General features: G+C 44.9%; 1 protein-coding gene across 9 annotated transcripts in view; it reads right to left on the bottom strand.

The window, feature by feature from the left end:
- The window catches only part of SYCP2 (synaptonemal complex protein 2), a 1,046,702-nt gene that overhangs the window by 83,458 nt on the left and 949,846 nt on the right, over nt 1–13,398 (bottom strand). For all 9 annotated transcript variants that reach the window (XM_063959338.1, XM_063959341.1, XM_063959339.1 and 6 more), the window contains 2 exons: nt 11,343–11,430; nt 1,937–2,086 (listed from right to left, as the gene is read on the bottom strand). In XM_063959338.1, the coding sequence (XP_063815408.1) occupies nt 1,937–2,086; nt 11,343–11,430 (238 nt within the window). The remainder of the gene's footprint in view (nt 1–1,936; nt 2,087–11,342; nt 11,431–13,398) is intronic.

Genomic DNA, 13,398 nt, shown 5'->3' with positions numbered 1-13,398 from the left:
ACACAAAAAACACTGACACCGGGTGAGCAGGCGCCATACATCCCTCGCAGTGAGCGCAGTGCAGATCCTGTGAGTCTGTGACATCATTGATTTTGTTGCTTCACTCAGCGCCGCCCTCCAAGTGCCGGCGCCCATAGGCAGTTGCCTAAAGCTGCCTAGTGGTGGCGCCGGCCCTGAGGACAGGCCAGAGGCGACAGCAGGAGATACTAAAAGCTGGCACATGCCGGAGCTCTGCCCGCCCTCTTTATATGTTTCACTGTGTGCTTGTAGCTGTGCAGCAGGGTTACTTCTGTTCTGCTACACCACTCTCTGCCCTGGCTGCTGCAGCACCTCTCTCTATGCAGCAGCTGCTGCAGCACCTCTTTCTGTACCCAAAACTTTTGCCATGATCGCCACAAGGTCTAGAACCAGCCCTGTCACTAATTTAGGATTTTTATATATTGTTTCTTTTCAAATGTAACATGCCACCACCCCCTCCCATTCAGTACAGGGAAGGGGGGCGCCAAAACATATGCTTGCTCTGGGCAATATGGCGCCTCGCTACACCTCTGCTTATAAGCATTACACCGCACATTACTCCTTATACATGTTACACCATACAGTAGTAACCATTATTCACATTATGCTACACAGTAGTAACCCTTATTCACGTTATGCCACACAGCAGTACCCCCTATTCATGTTACACCACACAGTAATACCCCTTAATCACGTTATGCCGCACAGTAATATCCCTTATACACATTATTACACAAAGTAGTACTCTTTATTCATATTATGCCACACAGTAGTGCCCCTTATTGACATATTAAATAATTTGTTGGTCTTTAAAAGCTGAATTCAAATAACCTGCCTCCCCCATCTGCCTAAGCCTGATCTATCAGTGCTCCAGTGTTTTTTGTCTGTGATTTAAGCTGTCAGCACCCCCCCCCCCCCCCACTCCCATAGGGTGACTCACCAAGCAGATACATTCATACCGCTTTCACATCGCAAATGCCGGATCCCACCCGGTAAGAGAAACGGGTCGGTTGCCATAGCAGCGGGGGGGGGGGGGGGGAGCCGCAGCAGCAGCAGGGGCGGTGGTGGAGGCGGCGCTGGGAGATGAGCTCATCTCCTGCGCCGCCTCTCCCTATGCTGTGAATGGGAACCGTGTCGCATCGACGCGGCTCCCATTCACACTGCGCCTGACCCGGTATTTAACCCGGGTATAATCCTTCTTTTATACCGGGTTGAATTACCGGGTCAGGTGACCCGCTAATTCGCCGAAAGTGCTTTCACATCGCACACTGACCCGTGTCGACACGGCAATATGCCGTGTCGATACCGGGTTATTTGTGCGATGTGAAAGGTGTATCAGTTACCCGCTGCCTCACTGACACAGCTCCCACTGCACAATGGCTTGCTCCTCAGCACTGAAAGGCACTGCTCAAAGGGCTGACACAGCTCAGAAGGAAACATTACAGCGGGCCCGGAATATGGACATTGCAGTGGTGGCTGGTTCTGCCTCCTCCTGGAAGCTGCGGGACAATTTTGGTTTTAGGGTAATCCTCTGCAGCCCAGGCTCTACCACATCCTGCCCGCGTCCTAGTGAAGTGGCAGGATGAGGATAAAAGCATTGAAAATGCAGTGGTGGTGTGAAGGCGCAGGGCTAAAAAACATGAATAAATGTAATTTAGCACCGCCCCTACCCACTATCTGCGGTCATTACCCTGTCTTGGGGGCATGTCCTCCGCCCCCCGAAGTGACCTGCTGCGTCTCCTTTCCAAGCTTTTCCCAGAGAGGAACATTAAAAAGTAGGCAAGTACACTTCAGGGCAATCTGCGCTCTCTGAGGGAGCACCAGCTGTACCACCGTAGTTATGGCCCTGGCAATGTGATCAGCATAGGGACAGATTAAAAGTAGCATTTGGATGAATCAGCAACAAGTGTCTGCTCACCTTTGGTCTCCTTTTTATCTGTAGATGAGAATAACCTACGAGGAAGCAGTTTTATTTTCTTGGGTTTAACTTCATAGCTTCTTTCTTCTGTGTCAATATTCTCATGTTGTTTGAGTTTGAGGTATGATCTGGTGTTATTTAATGTGACACCTGTATGTAGTGACAACAGGGTTAAAAGACTATTATAAAAAGCAAACAGTACATTTCCTAGCTATTAAAGGTGAGGTTAGACAATGTGTACTCTATTTTTTTGTACATACACATAAGCTTATTTTCTTGGAGGAGTTTGTTATGTGAGTAATCAGATAGTGGATTTTTTAAGTTGTCCATTATTTATTTGTATGCTATTCTACTGTATTCTATGATCAAATATGAAGTAGGTTGTCTATTGTTCTATATTGTTTGTCAATAAAGGGGTCCCCCCTCTCTAGTATACCCCAAGACTAGGCTGAAGCCCAGGGATATCCCCCGCACCCTTGGGCGGTGGCTATGGAATTGATAGCAATCAGTCAAATATACATTTAAATAACACTGTCCATTACAGGAGGACTACAAGTCCCAGCAAGTCTCCCCTGCATGTCGACACTTGAAGAACTACAAGTACCAGCATGCTGGGCATTAAGGATCTGCTGGTACCTATAGTTCCCCTATAAATATTAAAATAAACACAGTACTTACATGGTGCAGAAATGAAAAACTTTAATAAATACACTCACGCTATACTAACCTTGTCCCTGGTGCTGATTGGTTCTCTTGTTCATGTAGAATCCTGTTACATGGATAAAAAAAAAAGTATACATACTCCCCTAACCCTGGGTGCAGGGTCACCCGCCATACAGTCCAGATCTGGCTCCAAGTGACTTCTTCATGTTCCCACAAATCAAGCACAAGATGCGTGGGATTCGTTTTGATTCACTGGAAACTGCAGTGGAGACCTCTTCCAGCATGGAGAAGACAGATCTGCTTCGGACTGGTCCAGCTGCTTACCTGTTACTTTTGCATCTTACTATTACTTTGAAAAAAATGTAATGGTCACCCCACCCCGCACGGCCGAACTCAGGCAGCATTATATCCCACCCATGATTTTTTTTTTTTTTTTACCAGTTCTAAAATATTCCCAATCTGCTATCATTTTAAACTTTCATTATATAATATAGTATTTTGGACTGTCTAGCTGTACACCAGTGGTTACCAAACTTGGTCCACAAGGACCCCCATCAGTTCACGTTTTCCAGGTCTCCTCACACAATCACAAGTGAAATAAAACCATTGCTGTACATAATGGGTATGGATCAGTGGATCAACAATGTTATAGTCGACAATCATTAAGTCGACAGATACAAATGGTCGACAGGTACAAAATGTTATCAGTGCTTAAAGTCCACAATACATTTTATTAGAAGAAAGGGAAGTTTAATATAACATAAAGGGTGGTTTTACTGTAGTAGGAGGTTGGTCTTTTATGTAACATTTACACGTTAGTACAGTGCACCCTTCAAAATGAGAGAATTCAATTAAATGCAATATTGAATAGTGGGGGATGCAGGTTACCGTGCCTAAGGAATGTCGTTTAGCCACGGTAAACGGCATTCTCCGGCTTAAGTGGCGGGCACGATGCTTTTAGTGCAGGTGGTAAGCCAGCAACTTACATTGCGGCTTTAGTTTTGATAGCTTTCTGCTCGTACCTCAGAAAGGGTGCAACCAGAAGTCCTCTAGTCACGAGTTTACAGCGTGGCTAATTGATAAGCTCCTGGCACTCATGCCTGACACTATTCATTAGTGCTTTTAAATGCACACATAAATTTCTTCATATGGGGGACACTGGAGAATAGCTGGTCTTGCAAAGCCTGGTCACTTTCAAACTAACAGGTTTAACTGGGTCTCCCAGGCCCTTTTTTCCCTACGTTTGGCTGCTGAGTTAATCAGTTTTTAATTTGTGCCCTGTATTGGTGGGTGTTATTTTCTGAAGCCTCCTCAGGAACATCTGATTTCAATTTTGTTCTATTTTTTTTTTCACTTGGCATCACCCTCAACACGGGGGACATCTTGAGTGAAGTGTAAAAAAAACGAAAAACTTTCTTCCTACACCATTAGCCTCTTTCTCACCATGGCACACCTCTGGGGGGACTTGGCCACTGCTTTCGCAGGCAGATGCCCGGGATTCTTGAGTCACCTGCTGTCACTGGACTGCTTGGGACTCCTGACAAAGCAGAGACCACAGTGGTCAGGTAAGAGTCTCCCATTTCTTATACAACAGTGAGTCACATTTGAAGCTGTGGTCTTTTACAGCTATTTAGGAGTGGTGTGGGTGTTGGAGAGCTTTCTCTTTAGTTAGAGCCCAATAGGCTGGAAGAGGGACACTGAGGAGGGATGGACATCAGAAGCCGGTGGTTAACAACCACTGATGTTCCTGATTCAATAAAATAAAATTTTCCATTGAACTGTGGGTGTTCAATGGTTTCCAACCATGCTTCTGTGCATGCACACACTAACACTATAAATGGTTCTTAGTTGGATTTGATGTTGGAATCCCGACAACCATTCGAAGCTAAAACTGTCAAAAGTATGTTACAGATATGTCTTCATACATCTTTGCTGCAGTCACATCAAACAGCCCCTCTTGGCATGCCAGGTGGCGTAAGAATCTTCTAGCGTTGGGAGTCTTTTTTGTCGATAATGCATTGTATTCACAATACAATGATGCTAGGGTGCACAAGGAGACTGCTGATTAATTTGGTACATGACACTTATATATATTTGTGCAACTGAGTTTCAATCTGTATACGAAGTGCTATAATGTATGAGCCGCTGCTTTTTTCCAATATGAGTTGTGTTCTGCTCCATATACAGATTCAGTCACACACAATATATGAGATTGCAAATGAGAAACCCCGGTTGAATGGTGAGGTGAGTTCTCTAATAAGGGCTCGGGATAGGGCCTTTAAAATGAAGGACAGAGTCGTATATACAGTAGCTAGGGCAGATTTGAGGAGAGGGATTAAAAAGGCAAAAATTTAGTTTTCTAAAAGAATGGAGGACAAGTTTAAACAGTGTAATGATTCTAAGAGTATGTGGCAGAGCTTGCAAGATATTACCGATTACAAACCGAAAAAGGTGGAGTCTATTGTAGCAAATAGTACTCTGGTGGAAGATCTAAATGTTTTTTATTTCAGATTTGACAAGAATAACTTGACTACTGTCAAAGCTGTTGAGACTAGGGCCCTCATTCAGAGTTGTTCGCTCGGTAATTTTCTTCGCATCGCAGCGATTTTCCGCTAATTGTGCATGCGCAATGTTTGCACTGCGACTGCGCCAAGTAAATTTGCTAAGAAGTTTGGTATTTTACTCACGGCATTACGAGGTTTTTTCTTCGTTCTGGTGATCGGAGTGTGATTGACAGGAAGTGGGTGTTTCTGGGCGGAAACTGGCCGTTTTATGGGAGTGTGTGAAAAAACGCTGCCGTTTCTGGGAAAAACGCGGGAGTGGCTGAAGAAACGGAGGAGTGTCTGGCCGAACGCTGGGTGTGTTTGTGACGTCAAACCAGGAACGACAAGCACTGAACTGATCGCACTGGAAGAGTAAGTCTCGAGCTACTCAGAAACTGCACAGAAAAATCTTTTCGCAATATTGCGAATACTTCGTTCGCAATTCTGCTAAGCTAAGATACACTCCCAGAGGGCGGCGGCTTAGCGTGTGTACTGCTGCGAAAAGCGGCTAGCGAGCGAACAGCTCGGAATGAGGGCCTAGATCGGGTGAGGTCCCTATAGTATTATATGAACAAGATGTTCTGAAGTGTCCTCGAGGTGTTAGCATAGGTAAAGCTGCTGGCCCAGATGGGATTCAAGGAAAAATTCTCAGAGAGTGTAGTGATCAATTAGTTGGGATTTTTATGTTGTTATTTAATATTTCACTACAGGTCTGTATAATTCCTAAATGTTTTAAAGCTACAAAAATCATTCCTGTACCTAAAAAGAGTGTGCCTAAATGTCTAGATGACTATCACCCTGTTGCATTGACATCGTTGATTATGAAGTGCTTCGAATGCCTGATGTTAAGTCATATTAAGGGCTGTATTCAATAACTGTTGGAAGCTGCCGTCTTGTTGGAAAGACGGCAGCTTCCGACAGAAATAGGCCGGAAGGGGTTCCGACCTATTTAATAGGGGCTGATTTTTTCCGACAAGTTGGGAATTCCCGACTTGTCGGAAAACATGTGGATTGGTGGAATAGACTGCTTCTGTTGGAAATGGGGCCAAATCTAACAGGTTTTGGCCCCTTTTCCGACAAACTCAAGACAAAAAACAAGTCGGATTGAGGTGAGGAGAGGTGCTGCAGCGGCTGGGGGAGCTGAGATCGACGACCGGCGGGGGGAGCTGGCTGCAGGGGGACATGTCTGCGGTGGCGGGGGGAGGCGCTGCAGGGAGAGAGGTGCTTGGCCGTCCCCGGCCAGCGCACCTCTCTCCCTGCAGCGCCTCCCCCCTCCGCCGCAGACATGTTCCCCCGCAGCCAGCCCCTCCCACCAGCCGTCGATCTCAGCTCCCCCCGCCGCACCTCTCTCCCTGAAGTGCCTTCCCCCGCCGCTCCACATATGTCCCCCGCAGCCAGCCCCTCCCGCTCGCGGCCGCCGATCATTGCTCCCCTGGCCGCTGCTGTCAGCGCATCTGCAGCCGCTGACAGCAGCGGCCTGACAGGACGCCCAAATCCGACAGTCGGATTTGGCCGTCCATTGAATAGGGGTTGTCGGATCCATTCCGACAACTGCATGTTGGAATGGATCCGACTCCTATTGAATATACCCCTAAATCTTACTTTTCTGCCAGTTTTGATCCCTTTCAATTTGCCTATAGGGAGAACCATTCTACAGGTGATGCAGTTTTGACTGTCTTACACCAGGTGCAGAACCTTACAGAAGAAGGGGACATATGTTAGAATTTTATTTGTGGATTTTAGTTCTGCATTTAATACTATAATACCAGTATCTTTGATGTTTAAACTTTTTAATTTAGGCTTAAATGGGTTTATGCGCAATTGGATTTAAATTTTTTTGACTGACAGACCTCAAGAAGTTAAGTTAGGTAAATCTGTGTCTGGTGAGGTTCAGGTAAAAACTGGTGTACCACAGGGGTGTGTTCTGAGCCCATAATTATACTCGTTATTTACGCATGATTGTTTTTCAGCCTCTGAATATGTTATGGTGGTGAAATTCGCTGATGACACAGCTGTTGTCGGTCTGATTAGTAACATTGATGAGGAAGCTTATAGGCACAAGGTTTTAAATTATTTAGAATGGAGCAAAAAAAATTGTTTGATCCTAAATACGTTTAAAACTAAGGAATTGGTAATTGATTTTAGACGAGGCAGCAGAAGACCATTACTTCCTGTATTTCTGGACAGTAAGCCAATTGAGGAGGTGGCCTCTTTTACATTTTTGGGCATGTATATTGCTAGTGACCTAACTTGGTCCTTAAATTGCACTTTTTTGATTAAGAAGGCACAGCAGCGCCTTTTCTTTTTAAGGAGACTTAAGGCTGTCTGAGTATGAACACGTTAGTTAGGTTCTATCGAAGTATAGTAGAGAGTGTTCTGACTTATGGGATCACAGTATGGTTTGGGAATTGTACTGTAGCCGAGCAGATTGCCATAGAACGTGTGGTTAGGACTGCCAGTAGGATTATTGGGGTGTCCTTTCCCTGTATGAAGGATCTTTATGAAAACAGAGTGCTAAGAAGAGCCAGATGCATATTAGCTGAACCGAATCATCCAAATTACTTGATCTTCGAGAAATGTTTTAGGAGTGTACGTGTGCACACTAAGCGTATGCTTAACAGTTTTTTTTTCCAACAGCTGTTCGTTTGCTAAATGGACAAAAGGAGCAGGGTTAATTTTTAAATGAAACATGTTTATTGCTTGTTGCACTGTACAGGGTGCTCATATGTTAATTTCATTGACATTTCATGACTGTCTTGTTAATGACAAATACAGTATTGTATTGTATTGTATACAAGTGTCATATATCAGATTAACCAGCAGAGTGTCCTCATGCACAATGCACTGCGACAAAGACATTTACAGCAAAAAAAGACATACATTGTTGCTGTAGTTGATTGCCAGGTCCCGTAAAACTCTGCTAGCACCAGGTGTCTTTTCTCATGTCTTTTTTACCTGAAAATGCATCTAAGTCGCAGTACGATGTGACGAGGATGCACCAGGAGAGTGTGCTGATTAATTTGAAAGGTTGAGGAGGATTCTAAAACCAAGAGGTCCGGGAAGCACCTTAATGGTGGATAATCGGGTTCATGCAGTCAGAAAAATGCTCAATATTCAAGAGACAGAAGCAACTCCAGATGTTTCATTATTTAATCAATACAGGGACACATTTTTTTCATCATCTTCTTAGTTAGAAGATTTGTTAAGCAAAATCTGGCTGCATACAATGCAAAGATTTGAAGTCTCCAGCAGCCATTTCTTTTTATCCTCTCCCAGCTGCGGCGGGGAACAGATGGGAATCCTTTCCAAAGGTCTTTGCTACTATTGCCTGGATGGCAAAGGTGACAGTTATTCCCCTTCATAATTCAGCTACCTTTAGAGACAGCAGAGATAGGAAGGTGGAAGTCATTATAAAGGGTATATTCACTGCAGCAGCTGCTTCACTGAGACTAAATTGGCCTCAGGTACATATTAAAAAAGGAGGGGACCCATGTGCAGTCTCCGTCTGGGCACCCTCCTCTCTAGCCGGCAGTATAGTAGACTCTAAGCCAGGCATGTCCAAACTGCGACCCTCCAGCTGTTGAGAAACTACACATCCCAGCATGCCCTGACACAGCTTTAGCATTCTCTGACAGCAAAACGGTGTCAGGGCATGCTGGGATATGTAGTTTCACAACAGCTGGAGGGCCGCAGTTTGGACATGCCTGCTCTAAGCACTAGGTGCAATAGTTGACTCTTGTCTAATGTGCAGGTCTCTAAGGAAATGGTGCAATGGCGATTTTCCTACAGTGCCTTCGAAAAATGCTGACAAAATGGCCACTACGCCATTTTCTTGATGATTTGTGCAGAGCTGCTGCTGGATTCCAAAGAGGCAATTATTGAAGAAAGGGGTGCAGTGTGTGCGGTGTGGGCCCCCTCCAGGGCCACCCATTATAGATACGCCACTGAATGGTTTGTAAGGCTTTGGAAAGCTGGGCAGATCTCCTAAACTAGGGACTAAGATCTGTTGATCCGAGAACAGAATTACACACCTTGGTAAATCACATAAAAATATTTAGGAGATGTTCCCGTCTGGGAGGGTCCCCAAAGCCTCCAAAGGTTTGTGATCAGGGGCCTAATTCAGACCTGATCGCAAAAGCAAAATCTTTCTCTAATTTGCAAAACCATGTGCACCTCCGGTGGGGCGGATATAACATGTGCAGATAGAGTTAGATTTGGGTGGGTTATTTTGTTTCTGTGCAGGGTAAATACTGGCTTCTTTATTTTTACACTGCAATTTAGATTTCAGTTTGAACACACCCCACCCAAATCTAACTCTCTCTGCACATGTTATATCTGCCCCACCTGCAGTGCACATGGTTTTGCCCATTAGAGAAAAATGTTGCTGTTGCGATCAGGTCTGAATTAGGCCACAGGTCTCAATCAACACTTCCAATTATGAGTCCTACATTTTGGCCTCTCCACAGTGCTAAGAGTGTTCACACAATTAATGTCAATCATTGCAACAGGACTCAGGAACAGAGCAATAGAAATTATCTGTCTACCCTCAATAAGGTCCCAGGGCATAGAGACATCAGCGCTTCTGGTAGCACAGATGGATGATGAACTTAAAAAAGTCAATTGTGACACCATCACAAAGAATGTTTTTTAGGAGACCTGTTTGTTCAAGAGCAGGTATACTCCTTCCTTTTTATTCTATCACACTCTACTCATAGTTTTGGGACTTGTTAGTAAAAAAAAAACTGATTAGTTCAACAGTCAATTGGGGAATAAAGGATGATGAGCCAAAATTAAATCAGTTATTTTGAAAGCTATTGTTCCTTACACTTTGATGGAATCAGAGAGAAGGATTTAATGGTAAGTTGGAAAATTTTATTTTTTGTTATTATGAAATAAAAACATGTTGCTTTACTTTTAGTATTGTTTTCCTAGCATACGATGATGGGACACTTCTAATAACAGACAAGCAAGCCACATCCCATCCTCAAAAAACACACCATCACTCACTATTTAGTTCTTCCCTGAAAAATTAAATAATGGATCAATTACGGTATATACTCGAGTATAAGCCGACTTTTCAGCACTTTTTTTTGTGCTGAAAAAGCCCCCTCGGCTTATACTCGAGTCAGTGCAGTGGGTAGGAGGGACACAGAGGGCACAACGCGCGTGCCTCTCCTGTGTCCCTCCTGCGTCTCCGGCAGGTCTATTAAATGAAGTACCCGTTCGTGAGCTCTGATTGGCTCACAAACTGGCACTTCATTTAACAGACCCGCCACGGCCGCCGGAGACGCAGGAGGGACACAGGAGAGGCGCACGCTGTGCCCTCCATGTCTCTCCTTCACAAGACAGCGCAGGAGCGGCGGAGGGTAAGTTACCGTATACCTGGCACTGGGGGAGCATATTTGGCACTTGGGGGGGGCATATGTGGCACTGAGGGGGAATATCTGGCACTGTGGGGGCATATCTGGCATATGAGGGCATATCTGGCACTGTGGGGGAATATCTGGCAGTATGAGGGCATACCTGGCACTGTGGGGGCATATCTGGCACTATGAGGGCATATCTGGCACTGTGGAGGAATATCTGGCAGTATGAGGGCATATCTGGCACTGTGGGGGCATATCTGGCACTATGAGGGCATATCTGGCACTGTGGGGGTATATCTGGCAGTATGAGGGCATATCTGGCACTGTGGGGGGCATATCTGGCAGTGTGAGGGCATATCTGGCACTGTGGGGGCATATCTGGCAGTGTGAGGGCATATCTGGCACTGTGGGGGCATATCTGGCACTGTGGGGGCATATCTGGCACTATGAGGGCAAATCTGGCACTGTGGGGGCATATCTGGCAGTGTGAGGGCATATCTGGCACTGTGGGGGCATATCTGGAACTGTGGGGGCATATCTGGCACTGTGGGGGCATATCTGGCACTGTGGGGGCATATCTAACAGTGTGAGGGCATATCTGGCACTATGAGGGCATATCTGGCACTGTGGGGGCATATCTGGCAGTATGAGGGCTGTGTACGGCTAGAGCTGCATTTCCCAACCTAGGCTTATACTCGAGTCCATAAGTTTTCCTAGGTTTTTGTGGTAAAATTAGGTGCCTCGGCTTATATTCGGGTCGATTTATACTCGAGTATATACGGGTAAGTAACTTTTACAGGCAAAACCATTAAAAGTATAATTTACAGGACATACCAGATTCATGGATATTTACATGTGTAACTTCAGAGCTACAAGTTCTGCTCACAATTGATTTTGAATGGAACGAGGTACAACTATTGTCCTAGAAACAAATAGGAAATTTCTTGAGCCAATATTTTTATAAAAAAAAACATTCAACTACACACTGGCACAGTGCACATATGTGTTTCTAACTGTCAACATTTACACAAAAATAGGTAATGTAGCACAATGATCATTTCACATCCTATAAAACTAGGTTATTACGTTGATCCTATAATGGTGTGAGCATCACAAGCAATTTAGGTATGAAGTGTAAACACTGTGTTTACATATAATCCTTTGCCCACCCCTCCCTTATCTCAGTATAATATTTAAAAACCTCCAACCTTATCTTTGTATCAAACAATAATTATTATTTTCCTTTATTTCTATAGTGCCACATGGGATTCGCAGCGCCCCATTTACAGAGTAAACAAATAAGCAAAACATTATGACAGTGACTTACAATTCAATACAATATAGGACAAGTACAGGGTATATAAACATAGTTGCATCAGTAAACAGCTCTAAAATAAGTATCAGTGTGGCAGAAAACCGAGGGATTTGGTGCCGTCAAAGGGAGTATTGAACAGAAGATAGGTTAGATAAGAGACGTAAAAGCACGAGGAAAAGGGCCCTGCTCATGAAAGTTAAATTCTAAGGGGGAGGGGCACACAGACAGGGGTGACACAGATGGGGTAGAAAGTGAGCATGGGCCACAGAGGGTTTAGGATGAGAGACAGCTGGGTTTAGTGAAGAAGTGTGTCTTGAGAGCCTGTTTGAAGTTATGTAGAGAGGTGGGGAGTCTGAGGGGGAGGGGTAGAGAATTACAGAGAAAGGGAGCAGCACGTGCAAAATCCTGGAGGTAGGAGTGGGAGGAGGTAGTCAGTAGGTAGGGAGGCAGTGTGTAAAAGGAGATAAGGTCAGAAATGTAACTAGGAGAGGAGTGTGTGAGAAGCTTGAAATAGATTCTGAAGGGGAATGGGAGCGAGTGAAGGGCTTATAAGAGAGGGAAGGTGGATGTACAGATGGAGCCATCCTTATCTTGGCCTTTAATAGGATTAATTGAGCCAGGGCAGTCGGATTTAATCCCCTGCTGTAATGACTTAATCCCCTGCTGTATTGTTCTCTCTGTATTGTATTGCAGCTGAGAACAATAGATGAAGGGATTATGCTAATAAAAACCATGGTGTGCCTAGGCGCAGCAGAGAGGCCAAGATAAGCATGGCTCCATCTGCGTTTGGTGATGAAGATGAGCTGGGCAGCAGCATTGAGGATAGACTGGAGTGGAGAGAGGTAGGTGTCAGTGATGCCAGTCAGGGGGAGATTATAGTAGTTCAGTCTGGAGATGACCAGCGAGTGGATAAGGGTCTTAGTGGCTCCCTGGTTGAGAAAGGGTCCGATTCTGCAAATATTTTTGAGATGAAAATGACAGGTTTGTGAGAGAGGTGCTGAATGTGTGGTTTGAAGGAGAGGGAGGAGTCAAGGATTATTTCAAGATAGCATACTTGGGGGCTAGAGGAGATTGTAGTGCCATCAATAGATAATGAAATTGTGGGATGTGAGGTTGTGCGGGAGGGCTGGAATATAATAGAAACCAAGAAGAGATAGCAGAGAGACAGTTGGATACACGAGTGAAGAGAGCAGGTGTGAGGTCAGGGGAGAAAAGGTAGATTTGAGTATCATCAGCATAGAGATGATATTGTAAGTCAAAAGAGCTAATGAGTTCACATAAAGAGGATGTATAGACAGTGAAAGGAGAGGACCAAGAACAGAACCTTGGGGGACACCTACAGTTAGTGGAAGTGGGGGGGAGGGGGGGTGGAGCTATGATAGGAGACAGAGAATAAATGGTCAGAGAGGTAGGAGGATAGCCAAGAGAGGGCAGTATCACACAGACCAAGGGAATGAAGGATTTGCAGGAGAGGGTTGTCCACAGAGTCAAAAGCAGCAGAGAGGTCAAGGAGAATAAACAAAGAGTAGTGACTCTTGGATTTATCAGAAAGGAGGTCATTGCAGACTTGTGAGG

Source organism: Pseudophryne corroboree, chromosome 3, assembly GCF_028390025.1.
Source record: "Pseudophryne corroboree isolate aPseCor3 chromosome 3, aPseCor3.hap2, whole genome shotgun sequence".
Classification (NCBI taxonomy): domain Eukaryota; kingdom Metazoa; phylum Chordata; class Amphibia; order Anura; family Myobatrachidae; genus Pseudophryne; species Pseudophryne corroboree.
This window is presented reverse-complemented; position numbering and strand designations above follow the sequence as displayed.